Source organism: Oncorhynchus clarkii, chromosome 3 (genome assembly GCF_045791955.1).
Source record: "Oncorhynchus clarkii lewisi isolate Uvic-CL-2024 chromosome 3, UVic_Ocla_1.0, whole genome shotgun sequence".
Lineage (NCBI taxonomy): Eukaryota > Metazoa > Chordata > Actinopteri > Salmoniformes > Salmonidae > Oncorhynchus > Oncorhynchus clarkii.
The window spans coordinates 47083595-47104336 of NC_092149.1; the positions used below are offsets into that span (position 1 = coordinate 47083595).

The window sequence follows — 20742 nt, forward strand, 5'->3', positions numbered from 1 at the left end:
CAGCCCTGCATCATTTGTACAGAAGTAGCTCGCTAGTTATGCTAACGAAAGCTAGCTAGCTAACCAAAATAATGTTTACAATGTCTCTTGAATGTCTTTTGATTCAACTAACTTCCCACAATTTCAAAAGATTTAAGAAAATTATAGGGTATTGGTCAACAAAAGGGTACTGTGGTTCTGGTGTTATACTTTGTATTCCACGTTACAGAGAAGCTTATCAGGAATACAACACGTTATTCCATGAGGATAGGACTTACCATGGCTGAGATATATTATCCTATTATCAAGTTATCGAAAATGTCAGAAAGGTTGCCGACAGGTCAATGCTAGTCCCTAGTCAATAATTGCACCAAATCACCAGTTTTGAATTCTTAAATTCAACACATTTTGTCCAATATCTCAAGATATGTTGTTATGAAATGTTCAGGGCTGATGTAGAACACTGAGATTAATATTGAAGTAACTTTGATTAAATACTATATTATGCAAATTAGAGCAGTTATCATTCAAATTAGGCAGTACGGAATAAATAATGAATAATTTAACCCCAATATTTTAAGGTAGGGTGTTCATATTATTAACAAATCTTCATGCTTTATGCAAAACAGAGTTTGTAACAATTTATGAAATTAGAATACAACTTTTTATACAATTGTATGCAAATTAGATACAAAATATCATAGCATGTTAAGCCCATTCATTTAAAGTAAGGTGATTTATATTATTAACATGTATTGAGTACTAAAAATTACTGTTCATATAAGGAAATCAGTCAATTGAAATAAATTCATTATTTATTAATAAATTAATATAAAAATCCATGAATTTCACATGACTGGGCAGGGGCACAGTGTTGGGTGGGCCTTGGAGGGCATAGGCCCACCGAGTGGAGAGTCAGACCCAGACAATTTGAATACGTTTTTCCCCACAAAATGGCTTTATTACAGACAGAAATACACCTCAGTTTCATCAGCTGTCTGTGTGGCTGGTCTCAGATGATCCTGCAGGTGAAGAAGCTGGATGTGGAGGTCCTGGGCTGGCGTGGTTACACGTGGTCTGCGGTTGTGAGGTCGGTGGGACGTACTGCCAAATTGTCTAAAATGACGTTGGAGGTGGCTTATGGTAAAGAAATTAACATAAAATTATGGAGTTGCATTTCATTGTACCCAGCACAAAGTGCACCTGTGTAATGATCATGCTGTTTAATCAGCTTCTTGATATTCCACACCTGTCAGGTGTATGAATTATCTTGGCAAATGAGAAATGCTCATTAACAGAAATATAAACACATTTCTGCATGCAATTTGAGAGAAATAAGCTTTTTGTGCATAGGGAACATTCCTGAGATATTTAATTTCAGTTCTTGAAACATGGGACCAACATTTTACATGTTGTTTTTAAAATTTTTGTTCAGTATGGATAGTCAAGGATTTGTTTTGTATTATTCTACAAAGTCTTAGAAAAAACATAGGCCTGTTGGCTATTTTCGTAAAAACATTTCAGTGTAATCCATTTGATAAAGTTTATTTCTAGATTTGTTTAGTAGTCGAGTTCTAGTAATTAATAAAGTCCTGTTAAAGCTTCTTTTGACAAAGTAGAAACAAGAAAGATGATAATATAACCAGCCAGGTGCATAGGTTAAATTATTTGCCCTATTCCTAAACAAAAGCACCAGTGCATTAACAATTGTAAAGGATGAATTGTGTGGAAATATATTCATGACAAGATATAAAAAGTAATTAGTTGATTGTATTGTGCCCGTATATGCCTGCCTTTGAGTTTATTTATTTTTACAGGGACAGTGCACATAATCAACGTTTCAGTAAAAGTGCCGGTTTTAGCTAGCCAGCTAATTTTTGAACGCAGTCCCTGGGCAGGTTATTAAAAACAATTACAATACAGACAATTCATGAGCAGTGAGCACACGCAGAGCAACATAGGACAAGCAAGACGTAGCATACAGACAGAGCAACATGGCACAAAAAGCAACACGACAAAATCCATAAAAGCAACAAAGTGTTTCCACACCTCACAAGCTACAGACAACATGGAAAGAGGCAATACACACCTAGGGATTATGTTCACAAATCTGATTGACCTTTAGCCATGTCTTCATGTTTTTTGTGAAAGTGTGATAGGTGGTGCAGTTATGTGTGTCTGATGGCAGTGTATTCCAGACATGGGAAGCTCTCACTGAGAAAGCGGATTTACTAAAGGTGCTTTTCCTTAAGGGAACTATACAGTCACCTCTCATGGCAGACCTTGTGGATCAGCTGCCAAATGTTTGGGTTTTCTGTTTAATAAAAATACTGAGTGGAGAGGGAGCCAGGCCATTTAGACATGCGTCGGTGTATTGCACAAGATTTTCCCAACTCAGGAGCTCATGCTTTCTGAGGATGTAACAGTAAGGATGGCTATTGTGCTTCCTATCAAGCACTTTGAGAGCCTGTTTGTAGACAGACTGAATGGGTTTTAATGTTGTACAGCAAGCTTGGGCCCAACTAGTCAAGCAGTATGTTAAGTTGGGGAGTGTCATAGATTTGAAGTACAGTTTTGCTACCTCTGTAGTCAAAAAAAAAATGTATAAATTGGAAATTAACTATGTTGAATTTGGTTATTTGAATTACCTTTTCACCTGCTTTTTAAAAGAGAGGTTGGAATCAAGTATGATGCCAAGGTACTTCAAATCAGATACCACCTGGGGCTTCTCCCCTGACACATAGACATCTGGCTCAGTAGCACCTGTTGCCCTCTTTGTAAAGAACATGCAGACAGTTTTTTTCACATTGAGATGCAAACACGAGTCACTGAGGCACTTTGTAACCTGGACCATTACAGTGGGGAGTTCTTGTGCAGCTTGTTGTTTGCTCTTTGCATGCACATATATCACTGTATCATCTGCATACATTTGAACTTCCGACCCAGTACAGACAAAAGCCAGATCATTAATGCACATGCTGAAAAGGAGGGGCCACAGTATTAACCCTTGGGGCACGCCCACATCATAGCTAAGAGTGAGTGACAGCTCATTGCTCACTCTGACATACTGAGTTCTGCCTTCAAGGTATGATTTCATCCATCTCAAGGCATCGGGGGAAAGTTGAACTTGGACAATTTTGTGTTGAGAATCTCATGGTTAACAGTATCAAAAGCCTTCCTTAGGTCCAGAAACACAGCCCCAACAACGCCCCCTTTGTCCATCGTGGACTTCACATTTTCCAGAAGAAAGCAGTTGGCTGTTTCTGTGGAGTGTTTTGCTCTGAATCCAAACTGCTTGGAGTGTAATGTGAAGGGGCTGTTGTTGAGGTGGGCAATCAGTTGTTCTGCTACACACTTTTCAAGAACATTCGACACCACAGGTAGTATACTAATGGGCCTGTAGTTACTCACGTCAGCATGGTCACCCAATTTAAAGATAGCCGTTATTATGGCCGACTTCCATACCCTTGGAAACACGCCAGACCAATAGATGTGTTGGTGACCTTAGTAATGGGGCCAATGAGTGACTCATTGTTGTTTTTAAGTCCAGCCCAAACACGTCTTTGGCTTTAGAGTTCTTTAGTGAGCTAATCATCTTGTTCACCTTTGACTCACAAACCTCCCTTATGATGAAGACGGGTTGAGGGTAATTTACTAGCACTGAGCCCAAGAAACCAGTGGAGGGGTTCTGTGTCAGTACCCTGACAGAGTCAATAAAGTAGGAATTGAAGGCTATTGCTATTTAGACTGCATCCTGTGTTAGATTGTTATTCACCATGATTTCTAGTCTTTTTGCGGTGTTACTATGGTCTTTCCCTATTAACCTTTTTCGATTCTCCCAGATCAATTTAGAATTTCCCTTTGCTTCACCAATTATGTTAATAAAAATGTTTGCCTTGGCCTGTCTGATTTCTTTCATCACCTTATTTCTCAACATGGTAAACCTACATCTGTCATGCTCGAATTTTGATTTTAGGGCTGTTTTTAGAGCCAATCTCGTTCTTTCATCAATTTCCAGATTTCTCCATTTAGCCAAGTAAGAGTGCTCTTTTGGCCAGGATTGGATTTGATTTTCTTTAGGAAACCATTTATTGTAGTCTGGATTGTGGATAGAAAAACCTGACTATCAGCTTCCACATCTGTATAGGACAAGAGATCATTCCAGTTAATTCCCTTAATTGCGTTTTCAAAATCATTTAATTCACTCTTACATGGAACCCAAACCGGCTGCGCGTGTGCGCTATCGTGCATAAATGTATTTTGTTCCCCTACACCAAACGCGATCACAACACGCAGGTTAAATATCAAAACAAACTGTGAACCAATGACATTAATTTGGGGACAGGTTGAAAAGCATGAATCATGTATGGCAATTTAGCTAGTTAGCTTGCACTTGCTAGCTGATTTGTCCTATTTAGCTAGCTTGTTGTTTCTAGCTAATTTGTCCTGGGATATAAACACTGAGTTGTTATTTTAGGTCAAAGGTATTAGTGATCCGTTTGAGGGTTTTCCTACAAGACTTGTCTTCATAATTAATGTTAAAATCTCCCATTAAGATGACCTCTTTCCCAAAATCACATTCCCTAAACTGATGAAAAAACACACTTTGGGTGGAAGGTTGTCTATACATTCCAATAAGGGTAAAATACATTTAGTGTAACGTTCAGGCCAATACATTCTAGTTCATTATCACATGACCACTCAATTTGTTTACATCGAATATGTTCTTTAATGTAAATCATCAGACCCCCTCTTCCTTCAATCCTGTCTCTCCTGAAAACATTGTAGCCAGGCACAATCAAAGCAGCATATGGAGAGTTTTTATGGAGCCATGTCTCTGAAAGGAAGAGGAAGTCAAGGTTAGAGTCTGAGAAGATGTTGAATTTGATCACTTTTTGGAATGACACTAGTAGACCGTTGGGCTTAGCTCGTGGGTCCCAGATGACTCGAGAGTGATTGACACATTGAAAAAAGTTAAACTTTTCTGATGGCTGGGTTTAGGCCGTTTTGATTAGGGGCAGTTCGTTAGCGCAATTAACAATCCCTCCTGCACTGGATGCGGGGAACTAATTAAAACAACTTGCGTACCAGAAGCAGAGTCAGGGATCGCATATAGCGACTTGGGTATGTTTGAAGAGTCAAATTCCATCCTGGAGCCGGGTGAGTCGAGAGAAACCATGGGACCATAGCACTCACCCAGTTCCGCAGCGGCGACAATCAGTGGACGAGGTCATCCACTGTTTTCCACTCCGGTGAGTATCGCTGGCTCGGTGATGTTAGGCCCAGGATTGAGTTGCACATCCCTGGAGAGCAGGAGGGTAGTGAACAGGTAGTTTAACAGTTTCCAATAAATGTCGGACTTGTGTTTGTTACGCCTAAGCGGTTCAGTGGAATAGGGAGAGAGGTAGACCTTGCCATTATTCAGAACATTATGGTATGCTGTGTACTGTCCGCTCCCGTGGAACGGTGAACCAATGTGTTTTGGTGTTGATATTCTCCGGCAGTAGATTGATTGTGTCATCCCAGCAAGGACGCACTGAGATTATCAGTAGAGCAGCTACATAACTGATAGTCATGGCAATGTACTGGAGATAAAACACATAATTGCACTTTAAATCTTTGCATGAGTTACTTAGCTGGTGTCGGCATACACCTGATGTTTTAGGTAAAATAACAGCTTTCGTAGGAGAAGCATCTGCATGTCACATAAACTTCCGAACCGAGCTGAATCAGAATCAGATGACGACTCTTCCTCAGCAACGTCGATTTCAAGCTCAATATCCAATCCTGCATCTGACTCCAATTCCTCTAAATTATATTAGTTTGGTTCGGCTTGCCATTGTGAACTACAAACATTGTATGTTGTACCCAGTGTCGGATTTGGATCTCAGATTTATATACCATTTCCAGCCTTTCATAATAAAATAATTAGACCGGCCACAATTCTTTATAATCATTACACTGTTCTAAATTTAATCATCCTCTTCACCCTCGTCATTCAGATCAATCAAATTAAATCACACTCTTCACCCTCATTTAGTTCATTGAAGTCACGTGCGCCATGATCAATTTCTGTCTGGTTTCTAACGCCTATTCATACATTGACAGAATAACATTTTAATTTTAAATGTATTATGTTGCTAGTTTTTGCTTAGTAGCAAGAAGCAATGCTGCCACGCGAGTGGTCATGTGCTGAATGCATGGACATCACAGATATTCTTGGAAAAAGTGACATTTGGAAATAGAGCTGCACCTACTTTAAGAGAGAGTTTTGAGAGTTATTTGACAAAGGTAAGTGTCATAGAAACTGCAGAGTATGCTCTTTCTGATACTATATATGAATAAAAATGTTTTTCCTGCATGTTTTTCCTCTGACGGACTATTTGATAAGGTGATGCCTCTTTCCCTGCATCTCTCAATTACAAGATGCGCCCATCTCTTAATGTACAATTTGACAACTGATAAGCCTAGTATTGTCACTCAACAGATTGTCAATTTAATCTTGTCAGTAGGATAACTTTTATTGTGTGAAATTAGTTTCGGGATAGTTTGTGTAGTTTCAATGGGCCGGATGTGCAGGCAGAATGGCATTGTTTGTTTCCCGCTCATCAAACTTGGATAGAGTCAAGGATATGTTTTGCATTATTCTAAAGGCCTACAGCAACACTTAGCATGTTCTGGTGTCTCTTACAATAAATGTGATTAGTAACAGTTACAATAAAGAAAACAATCCTGTAACAGCTTCTTTTTACAAAGTAAAATGTAAATGAGAATGGTATAAACCCGCAAGGCGCACGGTCAAATTAACAATTATTTATCTCATACAAATATTTAACTAGACAAGTCAGTTAAGAAAAAATCCCCCTTTAAATAAAGGCTGCCTTCCAAGCAATGGGAACCTCTCCAGAGAGGAGAGGCAGGTTAAAAAGGTCAGAGATAGGCTTGGCAATGAGGGGGCTGCACTTATTTCTCATCTGCCTGAACGAGAGCCAGTTAGCCTGAGTATGCGTATGCCGAGCCTTTCACCAAATGGAATTATTGAGGTGGAGTAACTCTGCCAGATCATGGTCGAACCAGGGGCTGAACCTGTTTTTTCCCCCTCTCTGACAGCGAGAATCAAGCTGATTCTATACCAATTTACAGAGGCTAGGTCATGCAGGAAGGCTTGCTCATTAATGTTTTCTAGCAAGTGTCTATAACAAATCAGGACAGGTAATTTCACTGAGCAGCCATTATGAGCACAGGCTGTAAAATCAAATTGTTTGGGGACAGACTTTGTTTAGACAATCGAGCACTGAAGGTGTTCCTTGGTCAAGATTGCCACTCCACCACCTTTGGAAGATCTGTCTTGCCGAAAAAGGTTATAACCAGAAACATTAACTTCAGTGTTCAAAACACGTTCTTAATTGGGGCTAGCAACAGTAGATGGTCCAGGGTGTACATAAACATTTCCAGATATCATAAGCAGTAATACAATCAGGGCACGGCAGAGGACAGGGAGTGTTAATGGTCTATGAAATTTGAATGTGCATCAGATGGCAATAAGATCATATTGTACAGAAATTTCATCAGGTAACATGAATTAAAAGCCGGCGAGAGGTGGTTAGAATAGGATGGGAGTCCCGAGTGTGGGAACAAACAGCTTGTCCCATGGTTGGGTAAACAAGCAAGTTCATAGTTAACAAAGCACACAGGAGTCGTGAAGCAAATAGTATTAAGCAGAATAAAAAATATATAACGACTTGGGGTTAGCCATTGTTAGTTCAGAGTCACTTGCCCCAACAAGATAACTTGAGAGAGTAGTTTGGGTCCAGTAGGCTATAAAAGTATGTGATTTGAAATAAATAAATAGTAGGCCTATACTAGTTAATTAAAGTGTTTGAGTAAGATCACATAATAAGCTTCACAAGTTAATTAGCCTACCTAAAATCCTGATCAGTCCAAAGTCTGCGGTGTGTGCGAGTGTGTGTGGTGGGGGTACCTGTACCAGACAGGGGGAGACAGGCCATGGCGGACGTTGAACAGATCGCCAGGAGGAATCCAAGCAGCAGGCAACGGGAGTAGGTGTCACACCCGCTTGGGAGATGCTTTTGTTGGGAGGCAGATTCCTTGAGGAAAATACCTGCTAGCTAGCTAACGTAGCTAGCAGGTCTCTGTCCACCATTTCTTTTCTCTTCCGTTTCGGGAAATCGCCCTTTACGACGTCCAAAAGGAGATTGCAAGGAGGATATCTTTTGAGGTGATCAAAGCAACACTGTTTTTTCTTATTGAGGTCATTTACAATTGAAGTGTCCTGGCTGCATTTCAGTTCATAATATAGATTAATCAAAGGGGTACTGTATTGTAAAGACCTCTGCACAGAGGGGGCTTCAAATGCCTCTGCATTCGGGTGGGGGAGGCTGTGAAACTCTCCTGCCATTATTAGGCTTAAGGGCTTTGACGTCTCTCACTTCACACCTCAGTGCTAATTGAAGTTGTAGCCGGATCTGTTCTGTCTTAGCAAGCTTGGTAGCCTTATCTTAGCATTCAGTCCTTATAAAGTAAAATATATCATTGTAATTTATTCTTGGCTTTAAAAGTAGATTTCAGACTAAACATGACTCACTCCGTTGGTGTTTTCAGGTTTCTGTTGTGCTTCTTTTGTTGGTTGTTGGTTTGCCAGAGCATTAGCTGTATAGTCCTTGGAAATAAGAATCTTTGGTAGTAGGAATTTCCTTTGAAATATGGGGTATTGTGTGTAGATTGAGACATTTTTTATTTAATCCATTTTAGGATAAGGCTGTAACGTAACAAAATATGGAAAAAGTCAAGAGGTCTGAACACTTTCCGAATGGACTGTGTGTTTGGAGAAAATCAATACAGCACATTACTGAGTACCAATCTCCATATTTTCATGCATAGTGGTGGCTGTAATATTTTATGGGTACTCTTGTAATCGTTAAGGACTGGGAGTTTTTGAGGATAAAAAAGAAACGGAATGAAGCTAATCACATAAAAAATACTTGAAGGAAACCTTTTTCAGTCTGCTTTCCACAGACACTGGGAGATTAAGTCACCTTTCAACAGGACAATAGCCTAAGACACAAGGCCAAATCTACACTGGAGTTGTTTACCAAGAAGACAGTGAATGTACCGGAGTTGCCGAGTTCCAGTTTTGACTTAAATCTATGTGAAGACTTAAATGGTTGTCTGGCAATGATCAACATCAAATTTGACAGAGTTTGAAGAATTTAATGAATAATGGACATATATTGTACATTCCAGTAGTGCATTAATCTTAGAGATTTACACTGAAAGACTGTGCAAGTCTTTGTTCCTGCTCTCCCCAGGGACAAGTTGAATATTGCAAAGCTGTTTGTTGAAGGTCTTAATTTCTCCACTAGATGGAGACAGTGTCCTTGTACAGTGCCTAGAGAAAGCATCCACACCCATTGACTCACTTTGTTTGGTTACAGCCTGAATTTAAAATTGATTAATTTGAGATTTTGTGTCACTGGCCTACACACAATATCCCATGATGTCAAAATGTAATTGTTTTTAGAAGTTTTTACAAATATATTGAATATGAAAAGTTTTTAACCCCTTTGTTATGGCAAGCCTAAATCCATTCAGGAGTAAACATTTGCTTAAGTCCCATAATAAGTTGCATGGACTCACTCTGTGTGCAATAATAGTGTTTAACATGATTTTTAAACAACTACCTCATCTCTGTACCCCACACATACATACAATTATCTGTAACTATCTCAGATTCAACCACAAAGACCAGGGAGGTTTTCCAATTGTACTTATTGGTAGATAGGTAAAGCAAAAACACAGGAATTGAATATCCCTTTGAGCTTGGTGAAGCTATTAATTACACTTTGTTGTATCAATAACCCAGTCACTACACAAAATACAGGCGTCCTTCCTAACTCAGTTGCCGGAGAGGAAGGAAACTGCACATGCATTTAATACCATTTAAACCCTATGAAGGGTTATTCAGGTGGTAATAACTTTTGCCTTTCTTTCTGTCTTTCTTTCTTTTGTTTTCCAGACCAGGGTGGATCTAGAGGCGAGAAGGGCGACAGAGGAGAGAAAGGAGACAGAGGTCCTATTGGTTCAAAGGGAGATTCTGGTTCCGAGTCAGGCACACGAGGAGGGGCACGTGGAGAGAAGGTGCGGACTTATAGAATCAATCTTAAACTACTAAAATGCCTGACAACACATTTAAACAGTGGTCTATATATCAACGTTAGTACATCAAGTAGTTAAAATTCCATGAAACAACCATGGTTGGTCTAAAAACATTGTGGTGTGATCAAGGTGACAGCCCAAAATGTCTATTCAATTTACATTTCTCTTCAACCATTGAAGTCTATTTATACAGCACCATTCATACACCAACAGCAGCTCAAACAGCTTAATATGCTCTAGGTGTATTAGACCCGGAGTTTAATATCCAGATAGTGAAGTGAATACAGAATATACTGTATGTATTCTTTCTTATGCATATATTCTCAATGCTCAATGTCACAACACTTGCTAGTGTGGAAGTATGTTTTTTGAAATAACTCATACAGGCCTGCATCCATACGTTTCATTGCTTTCCAACAAACTAAAATTGTATGGCAATTTGAAAATACACCTGAGTATTCAAAACATTAAGAAAACCTGCTCTTTCCATGACATAGACTGACCAGGTGAAAGCTATGATCCCTTACAGATGTCACTTGTTCTATCAACTTCAATGGAGATGCGTGCAACTCAATATTAGGAAGGTCTATGGTATACTCAAATGCTAACTTGTTCTTTTCTCTTGGGTGTGTTTTTTCCTGCAGGGAGTGCTTGGAGAAAAGGGAATGAAGGTATGTTCAAATGATCTATTCTTGTAACGTTGTGCTCCAAGTACTGTTGAATGCTTCTGCAAGTTTATTATTTGTCTGGACGAAGACGTTCAGGTTGAAACATTGCATAATATTGCACAAGCATTCGACAGAGATTGGAATTCTCTCTATCTATTTATCTATCAAAGTTTTCATACCTCATGATTTTTTCCACATTTTGTTGTTATAGACTGAATTTAAAATGGATTAAATTGTGATTTATTTTTGTCACTGGCCTACATACAATACCCCATAATGAAACGGTGAAATGCCTTGAGTCAATAAGTATTTAACCCTTTTGTTAACGCAAGCCTAAATAAGTTTCAGGAGTAAAAATGTGCTTAACGAGTCACATAATAATTAGCATTGACTCTGTATGCAATAACAGTGTTTTTAGGACTACCTCATCACTGTACCCCACACATACAATTACCAGGAAGGTTTTCATATGCCTTGCAAAAAACGGAACCTGTTGGTAGATGGGTAAATAAGAAGAAAAAAAGCAGACATTGAATATCCTTTTAAGCATGGTGAAGTTATTAATTACACTTTGGATGGTGTATCAATACACCCAGTCATTACAAAGATAAAGGCGTCCTTCCTAACTCAGTTGCTGAGGAGGAATGAAAGCGCTCAAGGATTTCACCATGAGGCCAATGGCGGAGCCATTTCTGTATAGTGCATTTTTAAGGAATGGGTAGTTTTACAGGATAAGAAAAGAAACTGAATGGAGCTAAGCACAAGCAAAATCCTAGTTCAGTCTGCTTTCCACCAGACACTTGGAGATGAATTCACCTTTCAGCAGGACAATAACCTAAAACACAAGGCCAAATCTACACTGGAGTTGCTTACCAAGAATACAGTGAATGTTCCTGAGTGGCCGAGTTATAGTTATGACTTAAATCTACTTGAAAAGGTGATTCTAACATGTATTGACTCAGGGGTGTGAATACTTACGTGAATTGGCAAACATTCCTAAACATGTTTGCACTTTGTCGTTATGGGGTATTGTTTGTAAATGGGTCATAAAGAACATCTACTTCATCCATTTTGATTTCAGGCTGTAACAACAAAATGTGGAACAAGTCAAGGGGTATGAAAACTTTTTTTTGTACCTTGAATGTGAAAGTTACTGGATGTGGGCCAACACTACCTTTTAAACTCCAAATAAACACATAATAATGAATGGCACTCCAGATGCCTTGTTCATGTGCCAGTCTTTTGTCTTGTAACCAAAAAGCATTTTATTGTCAGTCTCCCCCATAACTTTTTAAATAGCCTCGTTTATAATCAGTCAATGCACTTTGATCAAGATGGCGTGACTGAATGAAGCACTCTCCTCCCCCTGTACTTAAATATATTTCTCAGATTAGTGTAGACTCTATTAACTACTGTTATGGGATTGTCAAAGCCTTTCTGTTCAGTTCATTTTAACTCGGTCATCCATTGCTTGATTTGGAAGCAAATTGCCTGTTTTTCACATCATATACAGTGGGGCAAAAAAGTATTTAGTCAGCCACCAATTGTGCAAGTTCTCCCACTTAAAAAGATGAGAGAGGCCTGTAATTTTCATCATAGGTACACTTCAACTATGACAGACAAAATGAGAAAAATAATCCAGAAAATCACATTGTAGGATTTTTAATAATAAGTATTTAGTCACCTACAAACAAGCAAGATTTCTGTCTCTCACAGACCTGTAACTTCTTCTTTAAGAGGCTCCTCTGTCCGCCACTAGTTACCTGTATTAATGACACCTGTTTGAACTTGTTATCAGTATAAAAGACACCTGTCCACAACCTCAAACAGTCACACTCCAAACTCCACTATGGCCAAGACCAAAGAGCTGTCAAAGGACACCAGAAACAAAATTGTAGACCTGCACCAGGCTGGGAAGACTGAATCTGCAATAGGTAAGCAGCTTGGTTTGAAGAAATCAACTGTGGGAGCAATTATTAGGAAATGGAAGACCACTGATAATCTCCCTCGATCTGGGGCTCCACGCAAGATCTCACCCCGTGGGGTCAAAATGATCACAAGAACGGTGAGCAAAAATCCCAGAACCACACGGGGGGACCTAGTGAATGACCTGCAGAGAGCTGGGACCAAAGTAACAAAGCCTACCATCAGTAACACACTACGCCGCCAGGGACTCAAATCCTGCAGTGCCAGACGTGTCCCCCTGCTTAAGCCAGTACATGTCCAGGCCCATCTGAAGTTTGCTGGAGAGCATTTGGATGATCCAGATTGGGAGAATGTCATATGGTCAGATGAAACCAAAATATAACTTTTTGGTAAAAACTCAACTCGTCGTGTTTTGGAGGACAAAGAATGCGGGTGGAAACAACATCCTTTGCGGCTGTTTTTCTGCAAAGAGACCAGGACGACTGATCCGTGTAAAGGAAAGAATGAATGGGGCCATGTATCGTGAGATTTTGAGTGAAAACCTCCTTCCATCAGCAAGGGTATTGAAGATGAAACGTGGCTGGGTCTTTCAGCATGACAATGATCCCAAACACACCGCCCGGGCAACGAAGGAGTGGCTTCGTAAGAAGCATTTCAAGGTCCTGGAGGGGCCTAGCCAGTCTCCAGATCTCAACCCCATAGAAAATCTTTGGAGGGAGTTGAAAGTCCGTGTTGCCCAGCAACAGCCCCAAAACATCACTGCTCTAGAGGAGATCTGCATGGAGGAATGGGCCAAAATACCAGCAACAGTGTGTGAAAACCTTGTCAAACGTTTTCTGTAAGTCTTCACCTCTGTCATTGCCAACAAAGGGTATATAACAGTATATAACAGTATTGAGAAACTTTTGTTATTGACCAAATACTTATTTTCCACCATAATTTGCAAATAAATTCATTAAAAATCCTACAATGTGATTTTCTGGATTTTTTTTTTCTCATTTTGTACCTAGTTGAAGTGTAACTATGATGATAAATTACAGGCCTCATCTTTTTAAGTGGGAGAACTTGCACAATTGGTGGCTGACTAAATACTTTTTTGCCCCACTGTATGTTGAAATTAATTCACCACCTAAACTGAGACAAATTGTCAATCCCTCTATCATCATCATTTTTTGGGAAAGTCACATTTACACAACATCTGGTACGTGTAGCATGATGTACGAATTATAATACACATAATGCTATGTACAACACATGCAATTTTATCTTAAAGTTGTTCCTGAAGCTAACATAATGGTTTTCTGTCTCCAAGACGACCAAGACGGTATTCTTTGGAAACAACATAGATGTATAACTTTTTGATTGTCCTGTTGTCTACGTAGGGAAAAGCAGGCTTTGGCTACCCCGGCTCGAAGGGTGACCCCGGCCCCGCTGGTCCCCCCGGACCACCCGGCCTCCCAGGGCCAGCAGCAGAGGTGGTATCACGTGGCGACGGCTCCGTGGTTCAGACGGTGGCAGGTCCAAGAGGACCAGCTGGGCCTCCTGGTGCCTCCGGCCCTGAGGGACCCGCAGGAGCTGACGGAGAGCCTGTGAGTTGGCTTCCGTTCCCATCCACCTCCATACCAGTAGAGCAGGGGTCAACCCCCATCATATTTTGCCCCAAAAAAGTCTCCTCTTGTTTTATCATCAGGTGAATGATAATGGCAAGGAGAAGTACTCAATATTTTTATAGATTTGGTACATAGTTTTTCATTTTTTTGACTAACCCACATTAGTGTATAGCAGCTGTTTAGCTAGTTAAACAAAAGTTAGCCATGTGTTGGCAAATTGTATATCCATGTAACTAAAAGTGTGTTTATGCTGTTGTTGCTATCCATATTCTTAAACATTGGAGGGGGATCCACAAAAAAAATAATATACACTGAACAAAAATATAAATGCAACATGGAACAATTTTACTGAGTTACAGTTCATGTAAGGAAATTAATCCATTGACATAAATTCATTAGGTCCTAATCTATGGATTTCACATGACTGGGAATACAGATATGCATCTGTTGGTCACAGATACACTACACTGGCACCGTCATTAAAACAATTATAATAATACATTTTTCACCTTTATTTAACCATGTAGGCCAGTTGAGAACAAGTTCTCATTTACAACTGCGACCTGGCCAAGATAAAGCAAAGCAGTGCGACACAAACATCAGAGTTACACACGGGATAAACAAACGTACAGTCAATAACACAATAGAAAAATCTATATACAGTGTGTGCAAATGTAAGATTAGGGAGGTAAGGCAATAAATCGGCCATAGTGGCGAAATAATTACAATTTAGCAATTAAACACTGGAGTGATAGATGTGCCAAAGATGAATGTGCAAGTAGAGATACTGGGGTGCAAAGGAGCAAAATAAATAAATAACAATATGGGGGTGAGGTAGTTGGGTGGGCTATTTACAGATGGACTGTGTACAGGTGCAATGATCGGTAAGTTGCTCTGACAGCTGATGCTTAAAGTTAGTGACTCCAGCTTCAGTGATATTTGCAATTCGTTCCATTGGCAGCAGAGAACTAGAAGTGAAGGTGGCCAAAGGAGTTGGCTTTGGGGATGACCAGTGAAATATACCTGCAGGAGTGCGTGCTACGGGTGGGTGCTGCTATGGTGACCAGTGAGCTGAGATAAGGCTTTACCTAGCAAAGACTTATAGATGACCTGGTGCCAGTGGGTTTGGCGACGAATATGAAGCGAGGACCAGCCAATGAGAGCATACAGGTTGCAGTGGTGGGTAGTATATGGGCCTTTGGTGACAAAACGGATGGCACTGTGATAGACTATATTCAATTTGCTGTGTAGAGTGTTTGAGGCTATTTTGTAAATTACATCGCCAAAGTCAAGGATCGGTAAGATCAGTTTTACTAGGGAATGTTTGGCAGCATGAGGGAAGGAGGCTTTGCTGCGAAATTGGAAGCCGATTCTAGATTTAATTTTGGATTGGAGATGTTTAATGTGAGTCTGGAAGGAGAGTTTACAGTCTAACCAGACACCTAGGTATTTGTCATTGTCAGAACCGTCCAGAGTAGTGACGATAGACGGGCGGGCGGGTGCAGGCAGCGATCGGTTGAGGAGCATGAATTTAGTTTAACTTGCATTTAAGAGCAGTTGGAGGCCATGGAAGTGTGTGTTGTATGGCATTGAGTGTTGCATGGCATTGAAGCTCGTTTGGAGGTTAGTTTACAGTGTCCAAAGAAGGGCCAGAAGTATACAGAATGGTGTCGTCTGCGTAGAGGTGGATCAGACAATCACCAGCAGCAAGAGCGACATCATTGATGTATACAGAGAAAAGAGTCGGCCCGGGAATTGAACCCTGTGGCACACCCATAGAGACTGCCAGAGGTCCGGCCAACAGGTCCTCCGATTTGACACACTGAACTCTGTCTGAGAAGTATTTGGTGAACCAGGCCAGGCAGTCATTTGAGAAACCAAGGCTGTTGAGTCTGCCAATAAGAATGTGGTGATTGACAGAGTCGAAAGCCTTGGCCAGGTCGATGAAGACGGCTGCACAGTATTGTGTTTTATCGATGGTTATGATATTGTGTAGGACCTTGAGCTTCGCTGACGTGCACCCATGACCAGCTCGGAAACCACATTGTTTATCGGAGAAGGTATGGTGGGATTTGAAATGGTCTGTGATCTGTTTGTTAACTTGGCTTTCAAATACTTTAGAAATGCAGGGTAGGAAAGATATAGGTCTGTAACAGTTTGGGTCTAGAGTGTCTCCCCCTTTGAAGAGGGGGATGACCGTGGAAAATTTCCAATCTTTAGGGATCTCAGACGATACAAAAGAGAGGTTGAACAGGCTAGTGATAGGGGTTGCAACAATTGCGGCAGATAATTTTAGAAAAAGAGGGTCCAGATTGTCTAACCCAGCTGATTTGTATGGGTCTAGATTTTGCAGCTCTTTCAGAACATCAGCTTTCTGGATTTGGGTGAAGGAGAAATGGGGGGTGCAGAGCTATTGGCCGGGGTAGGGGGGGTAGCCAGGTGGAAAGCATTGCCAGCCGTAGAAAAATGCTTTTTGAAATTCTCGATTATCGTGGGTTTATCAGTGGTGACAGTGTTTCCTAGCCTCAGTGCAGTGGGCAGCTGGGAGGAGGTGCTCTTATTCTCCATGGAATTTACAGTGTCCCAGAACTTTTTGGAGTTTGTGCTACAGGATGCAAATTTCTGTTAGGAAAGCAAAGGCTAGCTTTCAAACTGCCTGTGTATATTGGTTCCTAATTTCCCTGAAAAGGGGGCTATTCGATACCAATGCAGTATGCCACATGATGTTTTTGTGCTGGTCAAAGGCAGCCAAGTCTGGAGTGATCCAAGGGCTATATCTGTTCTTAGTTCTACATTTTTTGATTGGGGCATGCTTATTTAAGATGGTAAGGAAAGCACTTCTAAAGAATAACCAGGCATCCTCTACTGATGGAATGAGGTCAATATCCATCCAGGATACCTGGGCCAGGTCGATTAGAAAGGCCTGCTGGCTGACGTATTTTAGGGAGTGTTTGACAGTGATGAGGGGTGGTCGTTTGACCGCGGACCCATTACGGATGCAGGCAATGAGGCAGTGATCAATGAGATCCTGGTTGAAGACAGCAGAGGTGTTTTTAGAGTGCAGGTTAGACAGGATGATATCTATGAGGGTGCCCGTGTTTACAGATTTAGTGTTGTAGGGTAGGTTCCTTGATAATTTGTGTGAGATTGAGGGCAACTATCTTAGATTGTAGGATGTCCGGGGTGTTAAGCATATCCCAGTTTAGGCCACCTAACAGTACAAACTATACAAAATAAATGGGGGGTCAATTAATTCAGATATGGTGTCCAGGGCAAAGCTGGGGGCTGAGGGGGGTCTATAACAAGCAGCAACAGTGAGAGACTTATTTCTGGAAAGGTGGATTTTTAAAAGTAGAAGCTCGAACTGTTTGGGACCTGGATAGCATGACAGAACTATGTCAGTAGATTGCAACTCCACCCCCTTTGGCAGTTCTATCGTGGGGATGGAAATGCCTTCCTAAGCCAGGATTCAGCCACTGCTAGGACATTAGGGTTGGCGGAATGTGCTAAAGCAGTGAATAAAGCAGACTTAGGGAGGAGGCTTCTGATAACATGTATGAAACCAAGGCTTTTACAGTTACAGGAGTCAACAAATGATAGCGCCTGGGGAATAGGAGTGGAACTGTGGGCTACAGGACCTGGGTTAACCTCTACATCACCAGAGGAACAGAGGAGGAGTAGGATAAGGGTACGGCTAAAGGCTATAAGAACTGGTCGTCTAGTGCTTTGGGGATAGAGAATAAAAGGAGCAGATTTCTGGGTGTGGTAGAATAGATTCAAGGCATAATGTAAGACAAGGATATGGTAGGATGTGAGTACAGTGGAGGTGAACCTTACGTGATGATGAGAGAGGTTTTGTCTCTGGAGGCACCAGTTAAGCCAGGTGAGGTCTGCACGTGTGTGGGGTGGGACAACAGAGCTATCTAAGTCATTTTTAATGGGACTGAGGGCTCTACAGTGAAATAAAACAATAAGATCTAGCCAAGACAGCAGTAGACAAGGCATATTGACATTAGAGAGAGGCATAAAGCAATCACAGGTGTTGATCAGGAGAGCTAAGACAACAACGGGTAAATGGCGATAAATGGACAGAACAGGTCAATTAAGTTTGGAATAGGAATAATGGTCTGGGGCTGTTTTTCATGGTTCGGGCTCGGCTTCTTAGTTCCAGTGGAGGGAAATCTTAGCGCTCCGGCATACAATGACATTCTAGAACATTCTGTGCTTCCAACTTTGTGGCAACAGTTTGGGGAAGACCCTTTCCTGTTTCAGCATGACAATGCCCCCGTGCACAAAGCGAGGTCCATAAAGAAATGTTTTGTCGATCAGTGTGGAAGAACTTGACTGGCCTGCACAGAGCCCTGACCTTAACCCCATTGAACACCATTGAGATGAATTGGAATTCCGACTGCAAACCAGGCCTAATCGCCCAACATCAGTGCCCGACCTCACTAATGCTCTTTTTGCTGCTGGGACTTGCTTCCATTCAGCCATCTTATAACGTCTAGTGGAAAGACTTCCCAGAAGAGTGGAGACTGGTTTATCAGCAAATGGGGGACCAACCCATATTAATGGCCATGACTTTGGAATGAGATGTTCATGGAGCAGGTGTCCACAAACTATTTGCAATGTGGTGTACCTTAAAAAAAAAATAAGGGTGTGGATCAGTCAGTTTCTGGTTATCCAGCATTTGCCTCATGCAGCACGACACATCTCCTTCGCATAGAGTTGATCAGGCTGTTGATTGTGGTCTGTGCCGGAGGGGAGGGGGGAGAGCCTAAAGAATTAATTACAATTGATTGATTTCTTTATATGAAATGTGACTCAGTAAAATCTTTGAAATTCTTGCATGTTGCGTTTATCTTTTTGTTCAGTGTCATTTAAAAGCTTTGAAGGATAAGAGAACAATACACTTTTCAGTGAGAAAAAATAATTTCACTTAAAAAATAAGAAAAACAGACTTCTGTTATCAAAGACACTTGTGTTTATTTTAAGGAGAACAAGACTACTTAGCCTACATTTGAACACCACCTCAGAAGCTTCGGCATCTTCCTAATTAGAGAATTAGGGCCTATCACAGCCCAGCTCTTTCAATGCATTGTGGAAAAAGCATGCATTGTATTCTACTAGATGAAGAGCTGAAGTGAGTATAACATCCTGGCATTTAAACCATACTCTGTTTCCGAAATGTCACATACTCTACCATTAAACATCCTATTTTCGCATACTGAGAATGTGGTGATGCGTGATTGCGTCTTTTGCCGCTATTCATTAATTTCAGTAGCACTTCCCCTTACCTAATTAATCAGCTGTTGTCAAAGCCGAAATGAGTGTGACATCCTGCATTTAAAGTATACTACATTTTCTAAATGTTGCATTCTATCGAAATTTCAATTTTTTTCGTATACTCAAACAGCCTACTATTTAGGACACAAGTATGGGTATTCGGACCCGGCCACTGAGTCTCTGACAAAGTTCACAGATAAAGTACATAGCAAAAAATTATAGGTCTCTAAATACTGTATGTCATGACCAAGTAAGCTAATATTAGCTAGCTAGTTCACTTACTTGCTGAAGTTAGCCTAATGTTGTTAGCTAACCTTAGACTGCCGACGTTACTTGCATGGCTTGTAGCCAACTAGCTAACTTAGCTGCAAGGATAGCTTGCTAATATTAGCAAGCTATACAACTAGGCAAATGCTAACATATGTGAGTTGGACTATTAGATAGCTAGCTATAATAGCTCCTAAAGCCATCCATAGTGAAATGTTTCAGCATTCATAGCTAGCCAGTTATCTTACCTCTACAATGTTTCCAGTGGTGTGAAGTACTTAATTAAAAATACTTGAAAGTACTATTTAAGTAGTTTTTTGGGATATCTGTACTTTACTATTTATATTTTTTACTATGTTTACTTCACAACATTCCTAAAGAAAAGTTTATTTTTTACTATTTATTTCCCCTGACACCCAAAAGTACTCATTGCATTTTGAATGCTTAGCAGGAGAGGAAAATGGTCTATTTCACACCCTTATCAAGAGAACATCCCTGGTCATCCCTACTGCTTCTAATCTGGCAGAATCACTAAACACATGCTTAGTTTCTAAATGATGTGTAAGTGTTGGAGCGTGCCCCTGGCTATTCGTAAATAAAAAATAAAACCTTTTTTAATTAATGCTGTCTGGTTTGCTTAATATACGCAATTTGAAATGATTTATACTTGTTTTTGTACTTTTGATACTTAAGTATATTTTAGCAATTACATGTATGTTTTATACTTAAGTATATTTAAAACCAAGTACTTTTAGTCTTTTACTCAAGTGAATTTTATTGGGTGACTTTCACTTTTACTTGAGTCATTTTCTATTAAGGTATCTTTACTT

The 20742-nt window shown here is 40.4% G+C and overlaps 1 protein-coding gene across 4 annotated transcripts in view; it reads left to right on the forward strand.

The window, feature by feature from the left end:
• Nucleotides 1-20742, forward strand: part of LOC139396223 (collagen alpha-1(XVIII) chain-like) — a 173204-nt gene that overhangs the window by 119772 nt on the left and 32690 nt on the right. For all 4 annotated transcript variants that reach the window (XM_071143381.1, XM_071143364.1, XM_071143369.1 and 1 more), the window contains 3 exons: nt 10016-10137; nt 10800-10826; nt 14132-14338. In XM_071143381.1, coding sequence (XP_070999482.1) covers nt 10016-10137; nt 10800-10826; nt 14132-14338 — 356 coding nt within the window. The remainder of the gene's footprint in view (nt 1-10015; nt 10138-10799; nt 10827-14131; nt 14339-20742) is intronic.